The 18,111-nt window shown below is 42.3% G+C and overlaps 1 protein-coding gene across 4 annotated transcripts in view; it reads right to left on the bottom strand.

Annotated features, from left to right (window-relative positions):
* Positions 1–18,111, bottom strand: part of Osbpl1a (oxysterol binding protein like 1A) — a 173,134-nt gene that overhangs the window by 69,344 nt on the left and 85,679 nt on the right. For all 4 annotated transcript variants that reach the window (XM_028759474.1, XM_028759476.1, XM_028759475.1 and 1 more), the window contains one exon: positions 4,071–4,233. In XM_028759474.1, the coding sequence (XP_028615307.1) occupies positions 4,071–4,233 (163 nt within the window). The remainder of the gene's footprint in view (positions 1–4,070; positions 4,234–18,111) is intronic.

The raw sequence follows: 18,111 nt of genomic DNA, 5'->3' as shown, positions 1-18,111 counted from the left end.
GAGAGAGAGAGAGAGAGAGAGAGAGAGAGAGAGAGAGAGAGAGAGAGAAGAGACAGACCATGAATTTGAAGGAGAGCAGGGAACAAATCTATGATTATGCTACTTGCCTAGTAGATAGTCTACAGATTTAAGCTAAATCCAGGGATGAGGAAAATGTCCAAGATTCTTTGGGTGAGCCCAGTGTAATCACAGGGCTCCTTAAGCAGGAAGGAAGGATGGCCAGAATCAGAGGCTGCAGTGGATCTGCTTAGTCTCTGAAGATGGAGGATGGGCCTGGAGCCAAGGAATGCAGGTGGGTCATTAGAGCAAGGAACCAGATTCTATCCTAGAGCCTAGATGCTCTTTGACTTTAAGACTTCTTAGTGCTGAAACTGTGAGAGAATTAATCGCTACTCTTTCAGCCTAGTTTCAAGTTAGCATTTTAAGTTACATGCATTTAAACAAGTGAATAAAATAATAACTAAGTCTCCTTGGGAAGGCACAGGGAAGCAGGACAGACAAGTGCTAGCCTTATTTAAGGGTCAGGTTTCTCCTCTCATAGCAGAAGTGAAGGAGGAAGTGTGAAGAAAGACTGATGAATAGACACTATACTGTGAAAGTGAAATCATTTCTCAGCAAGAGCTGTTATGATCTCCATGAACTATGTGGCCAGGTCAACAGAAGGTCAGGATTTGGACAGAGGTTATCGGACTATTCATTTCAATGCATTTTTTACATTGTTCCATGATTCACTAAATTTGTAGTAAGAAATAGTACAGAAGTCACAGATGAACTACTGTGTTTAAACAAACGTAACAAAATTTGTGTAACTATTCATGGCTTGGCATTGTACCTGTCTTCATTTGCTACAGCCAGGAGAGAATGTGATCTCAGACACTAGGGTTCAGCCTTGGGTACCTGCTCAGTGCAGCAATCCATAGAGCAGAGGTACCACAGTCCCACCTGAGCAAGAAGAACGTTTGGGAATGTGGACAGAGGAGTGGCAGGTACTTTTTATCTCCTCCCAGAGATGACTGCTGTGACATACCCAGAAGCAGAGACACAGGAGAAGCTGCTGAATGCCTCTCAAGAAGAGAATGGTTAAAGAAATTGGTCTACACACACATAAAAAGATTGAGCTGGAGCTACAATACTGATAGAGTCCAAAGATAAAGTGAAAAATCTCATCTAGAATAATCACATAGCTCCTGCGATGACTTTTCTTCAAGTCCCAGTGCATACCTGGTGTGGTGGCTTGGATAAAAATGGACTCATAGGACCATAGGGAGTGGCACTATTAGGAAGAGTGGCCTTGTTGGAGTAATTGGTAGGGGGGTAGGCTTTGAGGTGGCAGATGCTCAAGCCATGCCCAGTATGGTAATCTTTTCCTGCTGTCTACTTCATGCCACTATGCTTTCTGCCATGATGATACTGGACTGAACCTCTGAACTGTAAGCCAGCCCTAATTAATATTTTCCTTTATAAGAGTTACTGTGGTCATGGTGTCTCTTCACAGCAAGAAAAACCTAACTAAGACACTTGAGTATGCATTGTCTATGTATAAGTCTATGGACTTGGGATTGCTTGAAAGAAGGCCTGGAAGAGAAGGTATCAAGCTGTTAATAACCTCTTGAAGGACTGGAGAGAGGGCTCAGCAGTCAAGGGCACATTGCTCTTTCAGGGGACTCAAGTTTGGTTCCCAGCACCAATGTTAGGCACCTCACAACTGTCTGTAATCCAGTTCAGGGACTCCAGCATCTCTGCTCTCCAAGGGCAGGTCCTCACACATAAACATAACCACATAGTCATATGTGCCTACATATAACTTAAACTGAAAATAAATCTTTAAAAACTAGCCTCTGAAGAAGAACCAGTGAGACTCTCAGTATATATTTACATACACTGTTGCGATGATAAAACTCCATGACCAAATACAACTTAAGGAAGAAGAGACTATTTGGGGGCTTATAACAATGGGGAGCATAGCAGTAGGCAGCCAGAGCCAGAAGCTGAGACATTACATCTCCAACATCAACTATGAAGCAGAGAAAGTGAACCAATAATGGGGGGAGGCTATGTGTTCTAAAAGCCCACCCCACTGACCACACACGTAAAGATTCCATAGCATCCTCAAACAGGGCCAGCAGCAGGGACTCAGTGTGAAAGTGTGAGCCTCTGGGAACATTTCTCATTGAAAGCACCAGATTATGATCCATCTACTGACTTTTTTTTTCCTTTTTCTTTTTTTATTTCTGCTTTGGGTTTTTCAAGACAGAGTTTCTCTGTGTAGCCTTAGCTATCTTGGAACTTGCTCTGTAGATCCACCTCCCTCTACTTCCCAACTTACTGGGACTAAAGGCGGGCACAATTGCCACCATCTTCTACTGCCTTTCTTTTAGGAAGTCGTGCACAGAATACATAAGTTAGCATCAGTGGGCAGAGGACAGAGGTGAGTACAATACATGTCAGGCATCTCAAATGTTCTTACACTGCCGCCCTCCCTCCCATCTCAGTAAGCACCTTCACCCTTGCCGTCCACTTTGTATTCAAGTCCTACATCTTCTCTCTTCCCAGCATGCATCACACTTTCACACATCCCACAGTTAACTGACACTGTCACCATCACCAAAGTCCTCATCATCTCCAAATCTGGCTATTACAGTGTATGTTCCCCTGGTTTCATTCTCCTACTTCTATCAGAAATGGTCTGATCTGGAATCTCCACCCTTCCAATATGCTCTTCCTGCCTCGTGCAGCCACTCACTGCCTCAGCTTTCTTGACTTAACCTCATGTCCTCATGACTGCCATCTCTCACCATGCTTCCTCTCTTTCATTTCCTTCCATAAGATACTGTCGCAACCTCACTGATCTCTAGTTACCTTGTTCTCTGGAACCTTCCCCTTCCCTATTCATATGTATCTTAAAACTTCTAATGTTAATTTCTAAGATCAAAATTCAGTAAGTATGGTGGTGCATGCCTGTGATTCCAGCACCTAGGAGGTGAAGGCAAGATCATGAGTTCAAGTACAGCCTGGCCCTCAAAGTGAGAAGATACCCTACATACACACAAAATCCAAACTGTTTAGCAGCCCTACCTTCTCCAAGCTGTCCACAACTACCTCACCTAATCTCTCATCTGTCCATGCTAAGTAACGCTCAGTACCATTCTCAGGGCTGGAGGCACTGGTGTCCATGCTCCCAGGACATTCATTATGCTGTCCTTGTGCATAGTTTCTGGGGCAAAGTTAAGAACTTCCTTTCTTCTGTTCCAACTGTACTCTGGTCCTCTATCTACTTTGTCTCTAGCACACTGAACTCTAAAGGCCCTTTTCAAGACAGAGCCCATGGTCTCTTTCTGTTTCCTTAGAGCATGTGTCAAGAGCTGGCAGCACAGGGTGGTCAGTAGACAGTCACAGAAAAGGAACAAAGGAAAGGTGCACAACTTTGAAAGTATTCCAATTCTAGCATATTGTATGCTTTCAAAATAGGCAGTCCATTTTGATTTATTTGAAGAAAAACTCCCTTTGGGTTAAGAATGTGTTTGTTTATTTATTTGGTGGGACTCAGACATGTTATAGCATGTTGTGTGAGCAGGGGACAGCTTCTGAGAGCTGGTTCTTACTTGACAGTGAATGACTTCACTAGTGAGAGCCATCTTACCTGCTCAATGCTGAGCTTGTCACCAAATTTCAGATTCTTGTCTTAAGACACACACATACACACACACACACACACACACACACACACGCCTGTACTCAAATGAATATCTATGCACATCCACATCCACACAGATGCACACGTCCACACAGATACACACGTCCACACAGATGCACACGTCCACACAGATGCACACGTCCACACAGATGCACACATCCACACAGATGCACACGTCCACACAGATGCACACGTCCACACAGATACACACATCCACCCAGATGCACACATCCACCCAGATGCACATGCTGCACAGTAGTTAGGGGAGCTGCACTGATAAACCTCTTCATGTTTATTCTGGGACATTCCAGGTGACAGCCACTCTTACAAAGCCTATACACTTCTAACAACACAGATGAAATGGCTCTGGAGTTACCTGACAGTGCATCATAGAACTCGTCCTCACTAAGGATGCTGACAGGCGGAGATCCTTCAACCAGGGATCGTTCTAGTTCATGATGCTCAGTAGCTAAAGTCTCCAGTGCTTCTGACAAAATTTTGTTTTTTTCTTGCTCCTGTTCCAATTTAAAATTCCTCACCTAGAAGAATGCAGATACACAAGAGTTCAGAGTGGCAGAAAATACAGGCTTTCTCAGGATGTGAAAATTACTTGCTTTTGATCTACCTCCACTGCAACATCAGAAATGAAAGCAGTTGAGTTACACACGCACAGATAAAGGAGCAAATTACTAAGCTAATTTTGTTCTTCCCAAAGGACCTTTTCTCACACAGTGTAGCTAATGAAAATAGATTGCTAACTACTAAACAAAATCGGCTCAAATTATTAGAATCCTAGTAAAAGAAAAAGACATTAGTCATTTTGGAAATAACATTAAAAAATATTTCTTCAACATTAATCATGAAATACACACACACACACACACACACACACTCTCTCTCTCACACACACACACAAAGGTTATGGGAAAGGTGGAGCCTGGTCAGATCTTTTGGCCTTTGAAATAGTACTGTCCTCTGCATACAATTCAAGAGTGGATGACCCTGCACAGCACTAAAGCCCTCTAAACCTCACAAGACACGATGCACTGAATTTAGTCCCAAGTTTTATCTAATATTGCATCAAGAACTCCAAAAATCACTGCTGGCCTTCTGTCTTACTCAGTACCTCACTCGAGAGCCAGAGAGGCTGCTTCCAGTGGCTGCCATGTGTCCTCAGACATGCCTTCAGTAGTTTCCACCTCTTACTGGTTTCCATTATAATCTAAGCAGTGTTTAGCACGATGGCCTTTAAACTTGTATTTTCAGTTTAGCAGTAGAATCTATTTGTCAGATGCAATCTTAAACATAAAATGTTCATTTTAAAGCTAGTTGTGGTGGTGCATGCCTGCAATCCCGAGAATGGAGAATTTGGAGGGAGTCTAGACTCTAAAACTATAAAAACTTGTGTTTTATAGAGCAGAATACTGTTGCTCGTGCTGGATATCACAAGAGCCTGCTTTCATTTTCTCCTCCCTTGAAGTAGACCACAGAAGTAGGCTCCAACCCAGGAGCTGCCTACAAGTGCTCTCAGGTCAAACCTCAAACGTCCACATCTGTCAGTTGGGGACTCTTACACAATGCTCCTCGCTTCCATTCCTCTCCTCATCCTGACCCCATCGCTTCTGACAGTTCTCTAGTGCTCCTCTCTAAACCCTGGAGGAGGAGGAGGAGGAGGAGGAGGAGGAGGAGGAGGAGGAGGAGGAGGAGGAGGAGGAGGAGGAGGTATTCCCCTGTCTGACGCTAGGATCCTTTGTGCCCTGAGGTCCTCATAGCTGCACATCAGGCTCTAGTAAGAATTGTGAGAAGTTTAGCTTCAAGGTTCACTTGACCAGACAAACAGGGCTAAAGCTTTTCCACTTTTGGAACAGCTCCAGTCCTCAGGCACTTGAGTGTTTATCATTAGAACAGTGAGATTATAATTATTAGATCTGTGATAATTAAATAAAATAGCAATATAAATAAGTAATCCTAAGCAACACAAAACTCAAAAACACTTGTTATGTTTATGTTATGATTAGAATATTCTCATAATCAGAATAGTGTCTCCAAAGAAGAGAATGCTATGTACCTTTAAATGTAACAACAGAGGAATAATTCCTTCTGTTTAACAAACATTTACATTTGAATGCTAAATTTATGTAGAGTTTAGTCAAGTGCCAAAATTGATCAACATCCTCAAACATCCAATCTTCTCTAGAGAACTTGTTCATACCACAAATGAGCCTTTCTTCACCTAAAATCAGCACCACTTCTTTCTACCACACCTCCATCTGACCTCCCTGTTAGTACAGCCTGAGTGGGCTGTGAAGCTGAGGAGGAAATGTGCTACCCTCCTGTGTCTGAACTTGTTAAACTTTCAGTTGATCTAAGAGTGCTCTTAGGAGTTTCCCTCACTCAAAAAGCCTTACGACAAAACTGCAAAAAGGTGCTCTCCCCTTGAGTAAGGGATGTATACAAGAAAGAAGCCCTAAGAGCAGGATGTCTAAGAGCAGGAGCTGCACCAGGAAGCTTTCTCCCTTAAGGAAGCACCTGCGAGCTAAATGGTCAAAGGAACACTGCTCAGTGGGGCAGAGGGACTCCAGTGTCCTACAATCCCAGGAGTTCCAAGTTACCTACAAGGACCCTAGCCCTGAAGCTCAGTGTAAAGCTACCAATGAGGAGATGGGGGGGGGTGGTTTTATAAAAAGGTCACCTTCTAAACTGTCTTCCTGAATTTTTATTTGCTAGCTAAGACTCTATGCTGTAACAAAAACAGCACCTTCATATAACTCCACCTTCTAAACATTCAAGCTATTGTAACTATTCTATTATTAAAGGGACCAGACTTTTCTTCACAGAACTAGTGGACCGCAACATATGTTTATAATTAAATTAGAAAACTTGATTTGACTATGATTGTAAACAAAAGTCAACATACGTCAGGTGAGCATACAAATCAAAGTTCTTAGAAAGCAGGACACGATTACTATCTACCCAACAAAAACCGGGTGAACTACTCTGTCTATAGTCCCTTGAAGAACAACACAATTTTGAACTTTCTCAAGAGTCCATCTCCTCAAACCACTTCTACTTTATCTAGTTCCTGCTAGAAGGTGAACTCCTCAGTAAATGTTTCTCACGTGAAAAATGCCAGCAAGGCAATCCAGTTTTAAAAACAGCCAGTTTACATACATTTTTTTATCTACTCTGTTTTTTTTTTCTAGAAAGCACCCTGTCTTTTGCCTGTGTTCCACAAGGGGTGAGGCAGAGATAATAAATCATTTGATAAAGACATCTAATAATTGGAGACTGCTGACTAGTATTCACAGAACATCAGGTACAATGACCTGATTGTAAGATGGGAAATTCTAACCACACTCTGGTCTCTTCACAGTTACTACACATACAGCTATACTAACAATGTAGCAGAGACTGAAACACTGTCTTACCTAATTCACTCTATGAAGACGCGATTCTGACACATGGCTGTGGTTAAGTTCTGAGGATATGAGACTTAGGCTACCCCCTGTTTCTACTCCACAGAGGTGGCGACTAAGAAGCAAGGTACTCACTCAGAGATGAGGTGAGACCTCCCATCTACATGTCTTACTGTCTGCGTGAAGCAAGGTGCAGGGTTGGAAGCCTCCCCACCTCCTGACTAGAAATGTAATCCTCAAAGATTCCATATGTCAACAGAATATGAAAGCGGAGCCTTTAAGACATAATTAGAATGAGATGAGATCTTTTCAGGGAGGAGGGGCTTCACAGCATTAGTAACTACTGTTGCCATATTGTAACGCGAACTACTGCCCCACCCCAGCCTGGATGCTCGCAGGGAAGAAAGAATCCACAAGTACAATGTGACCTTGCTCCTTAGTTTACAACCATTAGTTAAGTAAAGACGTCAACAGACAATCGCTGGGCAGAAGAGACGTAAGTGGGGTTTGGGGTTCCTAGGCTTGGGGTTTAAAGAGGAGCACAAAGAGGTGAAGAAGGTGGAAAGAGGAGGAAGCCACCATGGGGTAAGTGAATCATGAACACATAGCCATGAGGGTTAGCCAATTGGAGTTAAGAGCTGCCCAATTGGAACATGGAAAATTATAAAATGGGGTTACTGATGGAGAAATAGATTCTAATAGCACAGAGGTAGATATCTGAACAGCTCTAGTGCTGATTAAGACTTATTGTAAATGTAAAGGTTATATGTCTTTTATCTGGGAACTGAATGATCAAAGGTGGGATAGAAGTCCTGGATTGAGATTTAATATTTTCTACAACAGACTATGTAAGAGGAGACACACCAGCTGGCAAAGAGCTATGTGATACTACTATGCCATGAACCAGAGGAAGGCCCTCACCAGATACTCCACAGATGACAGAGTCATAAGCATAAGGCTTCCTCAACCCCAGAACTGTGGGCACACAGTTACCACAACTGAAATACAAACTAAGATAAGAAATGGAATGCTCACATGAATACAAATTGTTCTAAATCCACAACCGCTCTCTCCCCTGGGGTCTCGGGATACTTTGTTCTCCCATGAGGCGTGATGAAAGATGAGATATGGGGATACATCCCTATGATGCTATCCAGCACACAGCTGCTTTGTTATAAGACTTGCTAAGCATCTTTGTACAATGAGTTCTAAGGATGTCACTCTCGTACTTTTTTCTTTGCCATCTTGCAATACTATTTCAAGTGAAATGAATGTATGTTCTTGCCTAAAAGAAGACTGTGGGGAGGTCAAGTAAAATGGGGAGGGGGGAGACTGGGTACGCACAGTGGAAGTGTTGAGCACTCAGACTCTGGAGAGATTCTGAAGGAGGGACTAAGTAATCAGCTGACAGATTGTGACCTCAGAGTAAGGAAGAAGCAAACATAGCTTCTTCATAGTCTCATAATCAAACTCAAGTTGTTTTACATTGAGAGAGAAGTTATAGGGTGGAAGACCCGGTTTTCAGATGGTGTTACAGGCTAAAATCTAAACATAATTCAGGGATAGAATTATAATTCTTTAAGTTAGGAATGATGGTAGAGTACTTTATCTAATTGACACATATGGACTGGATGTTAATTGTATATCATACTATGTAATTTACATGATTGTTATGGTTTTGTTCAATTTATGTTTGAGAGAAGAGTTTGTTCTTTGTTTTTTGTTTTTTAAATTGGATAGAAAAGGTGAGATGTATGGGGTGTTTCTGAGGCTTTGATTGGGAATCTGCTTGTGAACACTGAAGGTTCTGTTCCCAGTGGCTGGGCAGAAGAGATGGGATTCCAGGTTCCCACAGGCAGGATAGGAGGAGGAAAAAGATTCATCATGGTTCAGAGGGAGACAGAGCCACGAGTCATGTGAGATCTCCGGTGGAGTAGCCACTGGCCATTTCCTCGACTGGGCCTGGGGTAGCAGGCAAGAGATTAGAAACACAACTAAGCGGAGGGCAGATTTAGGGTGCTGAGCAAGGAGAAGGTAACAGGGCAACTAAGTATTGAGCTAGGAATGAAGTTAAGGGCACATTAGCTGTAGGACGCTTAGAAGTACCTGGCCATTGAGCTAAAAAGCATTTTTAAAATAAGCTAATGTGTATGTATGTATGTGTGTCTTTCATCCGATGACCCATGGGAACAAGGCTAGTAGCATGGTCCGCCTGGAGCTTAAAGCAGAAGAGTAGAAACTACATGCTACACAATCCAGGTAAACTCAGAATATTTGAAACTTATTTTCTTAAAATAACTTAAAAATAGCATCTTGAAAATCAAATCAAATGCTGCCTACAAGTGAAAACATGTCAGGGAAGTTTACTTTCTGCCTATCCCTTTAAATATGGAACAAAGAAACAAGATTCTGAAGTGAAGTGGTACTTGATCTCACTCACCGGTCAGCACTCACATGTAGCCCCAACAAGATGCTCCTTTAATGGCTCTGGAATTTAACATAACTTGATGCAAGAATGAGCTTGAGTTTCAGTGAAAACACTGGACCATTTGACACTGGAATGTTTACATAATATCACACACATTTTATAGCCTAAAAGTAGCACTTACTGGATTTTTCCTATAAGCACTGTGTACTTCAGTGTATAATGTCCAGATCATCTCAGATTATAGTACAGGTTAAAATTTCAAAGGTTTTCAAAGGATCTTTATTTAAATTGTACAAAAAGTCACTCGATGGTGGTATCCAACTCATTATAATCATGCCTCAATTTAACGCAACAGATCCACATTGGCTATTAAAAACAAAAAGCACAGTGGAATTCCAAATTCACCTAGTCAATAAAGATTCTGGAATTTTTGTGTTTTTTGATTTGTTTTGTTGGTTTCATATGAACGCAAGCTGACCTGGAACTGTCTATGCAGCTAAGAATGACCATGAGTTTCTGACCCTCCTGCCTGTACCTGGGAATACCTGTACTGGGAAAACAGTATGCATGGCCACACCTGGCTTTAGAATTTCCTAAAAATCTATTTTTCAAAATAATATCCTTTTAACTCTACACACAGAATTTTCCTGTTCAAAGGAGATTCAGTTCCTCTTAGGTCATTACTATAGGAGTACATGGCTAAATGTTTTTTAAAAAATTTAAGAAAGCCACTCCAAATCATCAGTATCTTTACCAAATCCAACAAGCTTTCCAATTCCATGTTGCAAATTAACATATCCTCAAATAACAATGGGTAAAAGCAAGATGCTGAGTCATTGCTAACAGGGAGGGCATGGAAGAGGAGGGGCGGTCGGGGGTTAACTAAGGAGGTCCAGAAAACCCATAGTGAAATTTATCATCTTATAAGCTTCTTACACACACACACACACACACACACACACACACACACACGTTTACTTGGAGTACCCTACACAGAGGCTGATGTTCCTCCCAATAGCCATGGGTTACAGAATAAAAAGGCATGTAAGGCATGGAATGCCTTCCTGAAAGCAGTTGATCAAGGGTGTTCCACAGACTTCCTAAACAATGCAGACCATTGCTCCTGGTTGCCTACTAGAACTTGATGAAGACACCACACACCTTGTTAACAGGAGAGCTCAAACTGATGCTGACTCAGCAGCAGCAGCAGCAGCAGCAGCAGCAGCGGCAGCAGCAGCAGCAGCGTCCTCCCTGGGGGCTGGCTTTCACACTACTTGAAGGTGCTATGCAGGCTGCTATGGGAGGAAAGTCATCAACACTCTTAGCCCACTGTGAACCCTGTGCACTAAATAATGACCACTGTGGACACTGTGCGCTGCAATAATGACCAGCCTGGCAAGAATTGTCCAAGGGTGAATAATGGCATGAGAATTATAAGGACAACCAACTGCTTTCCGATTGGATTTAAGGCCCACTCCAAAGGCTGAAACCCATACTGGTACTCTAAATGTAACCAAGAATCCAAGTCTAAGGAATTCATAGGCCAGGGTAAAGTTACAACTATCACTGTTCTCAATGACCATGCCATCGATACATCCTCTAATACATATGTCTGTATACAGAGATTAGTGCCATTCTCACTCCTCAGAGAAGGATTTGTGTGGTGGAGAACAGTTAATGCAGAAAACTAACTCACTACTGGTCAAAGCACAGACAATGTCTACAAAGTGCTCAGTCACAAGGGGACATCTACATCACATCCCTCCCAGTAAGACTCAGAGACATCACCAAGGAAGAGGAGGAGACAGGAAGATTTTGAGAGCCGAGAGCCTGAGAAGATCCCAGTTAAACATGCCTTCAAGGCATGACTGGACAGCTGCACACAGGGACTCAAGGTAGCTCTGGTGCCTGCCTGAGGTCCAGCCAGTCAACATGCCAGCATGTAGAGGAAAGCACCTGAGAGGAGCTGTGGGACTTTTGACCATAAATGGTTCCCAGGGAAGGAGAGCCAGTGTTTTTAAGAATATGGTCCCAAGTTGATCAACCATAATAATTGGATCGTCCTAAACCAGTGCAAATATAAGTGCACAAATTGAACTCTGTAGGTTATTTTTAAAAAGATATTCAGTCGGGTAGGATACTGAGAGGGACATAAATCTGGGAAAGAGGGGGTATAATCACAATGCATTGCATGTACTTAAAAATACTCCAAGAATTAATTTTAAAGTCATATTTTCAAAAGCAGGTATATGGCCTAGGGGAACAGTTCAGTTGATAAATTGTTCTCTAGGCAAGCATAAGTGTGATCTTCAGAACATACTGTTAAAAGGCCATGTACAGTGGAACTCTCTTGTCATCCCAGTGCTGGGGAAATGAACTCAGGCAGTTCCCTGGAGCTCACTGCTCAGCCAGCCTCACCTAATCTTTGAGCTCCAGGCCCAGCAAGAGATCCTGTCTCAAAATACAAGATGAATGGTGCCTAAGGTTGACTCCTGACTTACACACACACACCACACATGCACGCACATAGAGTTACCTGGACTACAGCCAACATTTGCTACAGCCCTTCCTTAGGGAGCCCTACTAGGGACCACACTGCTGTAAAGTGACATACTCTCCAAACAGTTCCTTAATCCAAGCACTGGCAGGTATATCAGATACACATCTGGCTTAGAGCTTAGGTTCTTTTACAAAAAAACCTAATGGGTCGGTAGGTTTGTTTCTCTGTTTCTCAAATTAGACAGCCTGGTTTCAGCCTGTTGAGTCAGAACTTCCTTGTGTTCTGTGCTGTGTTTCCATACACAACACCACAACGAGGGTGTAGCCAGTCAGAAGGCTGCTAGATTCTGCCAACACTGATTCCCCTTTCGTTGCAAAGAGACCTTTCAGTCTTCAGCCAGGAGTCTACTTCTCAATCCCTCTGGAAGCTCTGGCTATGAGAAGCTCTGCCCCAAAAGGCTGCAGTATTTTACAGCATCTACCAGGTCTACTTAAGGTACAGGAACACAGTACCTGGAACAGCCTCTAACACTGAGGCCAGGTCATATTGTTCACTTCTTGATTCTTCAGGGTGAAGGAAAAGTAAATCCCCAATTCATTTCATGGTTTTATGTATGGGGATTTTTATTAAAGGCAAACTCAAACACTAGTACATCTAATATATTTATAAACTCTCACAAACCAAGTTTACTTAATAATTACCCATGAGGACCTGAGTTCAGATCTCCAACATTCATGTAAAAGGTCAGATGTGATAGTCCTTGAATGTAACCCCATCACTGGAGTAGAGGGGTGACTAGGAAATGGGACATGCCTGGAGACAGGATAGAAGGAGGAAGATAGCTGGGGTTTGTGGACCGGCAGTCCGGCCAGTGGGGTGCAAAGACAAACACAGCTCCAGAGAGACCACAGTTCAAGGGAGTCAGGCAGACAGCAAGAGAGGAGGGCAACTGACTGTCTCCCTCTGGCCTCCATGAATGACACATATACACTTTTCAAAAACTAGATACAACAAAAATATTCATTCTGATAGAAAAACAATGAAAAATATTAAGGAGTGATGTATGCTGTTGCTTGCGTATTTATACACTAAAATGAGTAAAAAGAACACACAAAAACCTTGCAAGTGGACCTTAGATTCTGATGGTGAAATTTCAGTGTATATAAAAAATAGCTTTTCTACATATTTCCATTTGTGTCTTTCATAATGTCCTAATTAGAAAAGTATTTGGAAAGAGGTCTATCTAGAAATCAACGTTTGTGTCACCCATGCTCTCTGTTCAGTTTGCAGTACATCAGATGAGAGCCATATTAGGGACCTCTGGAACAGCACTCAGGGCAGTCTCAGCTTCTGCCTAGGAATCCAGTCTGAGAGTCTGCAAAGAACACTCCTCATCATGGCTGCAAAGCTCTTCACCTAAAAATAGCCTGCTCTTATGTAATCTCTCTCCACAAATCTGTGTATCATACATACCTTGAAATAAATCTCTTTTTAAGAAATATGCCACAATAGATAAGTAATCATGTTTAAAAGCAGAGAAATTTAATCACATTCTAACAAATCTTATCCTCGGTAGTTATTCAGGGGCCTGTAGTTGATAGTTTTGCTGATGCAAAGAACTAGAAAGGGTTATTTATAACATGTGACACCATAGCAACGCTAACTTTACTTCTGAAGGCACTTTATTGAGATATACGCCACCCATCTTCTTTCTCTGTGGAGTCCATTGCAAATGCATACCCACTCAGCACTGGCACTAGTACTTGCTCCCTCCCCTAGATCCCCTGGCCCTTTTGCTGCCCTGCCCTTTGCTCCACCCAATCCAGGCACTCATCCTGGTTTCTATAACCCTGGTATTAATTGGTTTGCTTGTTCCTAAACCTGAAATAAATGGATGAAGCTTTTATTGGATTCACCCACATACTCACAAGAACAAGGAGTTCTTTCCTTCCTACTGTTGAGGACTGCCCCAGGGCAGGGACACTCCATGACCACAACATTTCCTTTTTAAAAGCTGAGGGGGAGATGGTTCAATTAGCATAGTGCTTGCCACATAAGCATGAAAACCTGAATCTGGGTCCTCAAGACAACCCTCCCCCACCCCCTGAAAAGCTAATCATTGGTGATGTGCCATTTGTAACCCCAGCCCTGAGGAGGTAGAGACAGGCATGCAAGACTCTGACACCAACAGTATGGTGCCCACCATCAGTCTTCAATTCTCCACCTACACACTCACACCTTAAACACTCATATACACACATGCACACAGATTCCAAGGAAAAGTCTCTTTCTGCTTCTGAGGCTTTCTCTGCCTCAATCAAATTTTCATGTTTTATTCTGACTTGGCAAATATCTCATGGTTCTCTAACTAGAAAAAAAGATTATATTGGAATCAATTTAGTGGGATGAACTACTTTTGAAGAGAACGTTCAGGAGACAGGAGAGAGTCTAAGTCTCCCTGGGCATGCCACGCACCGTCAGCAGTATGCTAGCACAAGGAAGTAGTTTTAGCAGATGGCCTGGGGCTGGCTGCTCAAATGTTGAAGTCACCCACTTAGAAAGAAGACTTATGTAAAAAGGAATACTCATTTACTAAGCAACCCAAAGTGACTTGAAATCTGTACAAGTCTAAAAACAATTAGTATGGCTTTGGTTTGAAAGGAGGAGGTTCTAAGCTTTTTTTTTTTTTTTTTTTTTTTAAAGAAATGATCCTGACTGGGTGCAGGTCCTCAAGGGCCCCCTTCAAGTGCAGTATTCTGCAGTCTTCAAGGAAGAAGAGTGCCTCAGTCTCTGACCTCTTTACCCGACAGGAATTCGTCAGCCACCCACTCCATGCCAGGCATCCCAGGTCCCAGGGAATCCACAGTGGTTAAGGGGGCAATGCTGCACTCTTTTCTAAATTCTGACGGGAAATCACTGAGTGTGCTAGAGTCTTGAAGTGCTGAACACACAGTCTACAAAGCAGAAAGGAATGCTGGGAGCCCTGGAGTGGAGCCACACTGAGAAGGCATTGTAGATCAAAGGCTGACAGAGAATAGAAGAGGACACCAGGTGAAGGTTCTCTGCTGAGGAACAGTTTTCGTTCTGATGTAAGACAGGTCCAGGCATCCTTAGACCACAGGAGGGAGATGTACAGAAAAGAAAGTTCCAGGGAGTCAGAGCTACCTGCAAGGTCTGTGGCCCCCAGCACCCGAGCTCCCCACTAGCAGGAATCTAACTGAGAAGCATCAAGCTCTGCACTCACCTTCCTTATGCAACTGCTCTGTCTCTGAAGGACAACTGTGAAGAAAAAGTACCCTTGCTCACTGAACAGAAGACAGGCATCTGCAAAGTTTGACACAGTACCAATCTGAAGGTACTAGGAGATACTTGGCTTAGGAAAGAGAAATTTTCTAGCTGTTCCAAACTGCTGAGAAACTTTCACACGAGAGAAGAAACGCCCACACTGCACAGCTGACCTGGGTCCATCAGTTCAAAGGAAGAGAAAGGGAAAAACTTCACCCTGATGGGAAGTTTAACCTTCTGACATTCCTTATCCTCCTACAGTAGAACAAGTGGCTCAAAGAGACCATTCAGCAGGAGCTATCAGCCATGCTGTTTACTCTGGATACATCTTCCCCACCCACAGACTTGTGAAGCTGTCATTATACAAATGAGCAAACCCAAGCACAGCCAGGTTACAGGATGTTAAGATTACACAGTAAGCAAGTACAGAGTTCGAATTCAACGCATGTCTGTTTGACTCAGGCTGCCAGTGATTAGCCACTGGAATGCACACCTATCTGCTCATCAACAGAAGTGTTTACACACTGCTAGAGCGACTGCCTGGCCAGAAGCTGTGGAAGGAACACCTGCAAACAGAAACAGTCAATGACATCCAGGATTCCTTTATAATTTTGTGGCTACATTTTCTAAAGTTTCAGTCTTACATTTTTCTTCTTTACAGGTTTTAAGAACACTGTACTTGTAACTATGGCTAAAGATCAAAAACTAACTTCAATATAAAACATTCTGAGTGTTCTTTTCAAATCAAGTCTATCATTTCCTAGACTTAAGAAATATCTACTGTTTCCTTCGGCCCCACATTCCCCCCTGAACCACCATTCCTCACCTCGTATTTTATACCTCTATATGACAAAATTCTGTTAGGTTAAGTAATAATCCTTGAAAATGTAACAGCAAACCATTTAGTATCTACAATACAGAGATAGTATAAAAACAAAGCACACGTAAGCCAAGCCTTAATTTAAAAGGAAAACTTATGCATTGGGGCTGAGGAGCTATCTCAGTGGATAAAGTGTTTGCTATAACATGCACAAGAGCTTAAGTCTGGATCACCCACACCCACACAAGAAAACATGCAAACCAGTAAGCCCAGGGCTAGGATGGAGAGACAAAAGGATCTCTCAGGGTCCTGGTGGGCTTCCCGGTTGAGTCAGAGAGCTATTTCAAAAGTAAGGTAGAAGAACAGAGGAAGGAAGAAACAGATGCCAACCTCTGGCCTTGTACTGGTACACACTCACACATGCATGTACACAGAGAACCATGCCTGCTTTGTGGAGCTTTTGAAGAGAGGGCACACTAAGGCACACCCTCCTACCATGTAGCAAATGAACAGTTCCAAAAACAATGTAAAATTAATGCTTTGCAAGACGACTGTGGCCCAATGTCGGGAAGGGATAGTATGACAATTTAACGGTAATAACGGAATGGAAAATGTTAGCAATTCTACTTACATTTTTTTCCTCACACTCTTAGGATAATTACTATTTAAGAAAAAAAATCAAACAAAATAACCCAGCTATTGATAAGGATGCAGAGGATGCTGCTCCTTTGGCACTGCTAAAAGGAACATAAACTGGTAGGCACACTTCCTATAGAGAACAGTGTGGTAGTGCCTCATGGAGCCACAAGTGACCATACTGTATGATAGAGCAGGCAAGCTTCTAGTATATACTAAAGAGCCACAATGAGCCAGCCTTAGGAGTACTTGCATGTCCATGTTCACAGCAGCACTCTTTACAATAGTCAAAGGGAGAAGCACCCTAAGGGTGGATAAACAAAAGTCAAACACATACAGATATAGGAAGCCTGACCTATGCTCTAACATGAATGACACTGAAGTGTTATAGTAGATGAATCCAGGCAAACAGAAGTGGACAAACACTACAACTACTCTGAGTCCTCTTGTATGAGGTGCATATGAGTAGGGTTCACAGTGATAGAGAATAGAACAGGTTACTGTTCCACGGACAGCTTTTCCCTTACAAGGTGAAACACTTCCAAGGGTGGATGGGTCAGCTGTATGATGATGCACACATGGTCAGCAACACTGAATGATACACTCAGTGTAGTTACAAAAGAAAGTCCATTGTGTATTGGATACCCTAAAATTCTTTTTCTAAATATTAGACTAAAATATATAGTTAAACTGATTTATGGAAAAAATTTAAAACCTCTCATAATATAAACTGTACATTTAGTTTGGGTACTTGAAATTATCTACATCAAGATCAAACACAAATGGAAACTACTAATACTACTTACAGGAAAATCCCTAAATATACATAAATATACATAAATGTACTCTGGGGCACAAGCATATTCAACTAATTCACAAGACAATACTGTAATTCAGAGACTGCCAAACAGTGAAGTCATGAACATATAGAAGAATCTGATAATCTTTGGAACAGGACCCCTATGTGACAGAGCCTATGTAGATGGTATGGACAAGCCATACATGTGGCTCTCAATTCTCTAAAGGCCAAAACAGAAAGAGAAATACAATCAATTATGAACCTTTAATTGTCCACAAGGAGAGAAAAAAACACAGTTCTTCAGGGAAAACAAACTCCCTCTTTGCCCTCAGCTTTAATTTCTCATCCAGCATAGGAGAATGTGAAAGCACAGAACAAAGAGTCATATGAATAAAGCTCATTTCTCAAAAAACACCTCAAAAGAAACTGAGATGTCCATCCAAGTTACAACTTGGTGAGGGCCATTTTTATGAGGATCAAGTAAACACAACTCAGGCTAAAGCACTCTGGCAGTCTAGTTTAATATTAGGACA

This window comes from Grammomys surdaster, unplaced genomic scaffold (genome assembly GCF_004785775.1).
Source record: "Grammomys surdaster isolate TR1022 unplaced genomic scaffold, NIH_TR_1.0 126298, whole genome shotgun sequence".
Taxonomy (NCBI): Eukaryota; Metazoa; Chordata; class Mammalia; order Rodentia; family Muridae; genus Grammomys; species Grammomys surdaster.
This window is presented reverse-complemented; position numbering and strand designations above follow the sequence as displayed.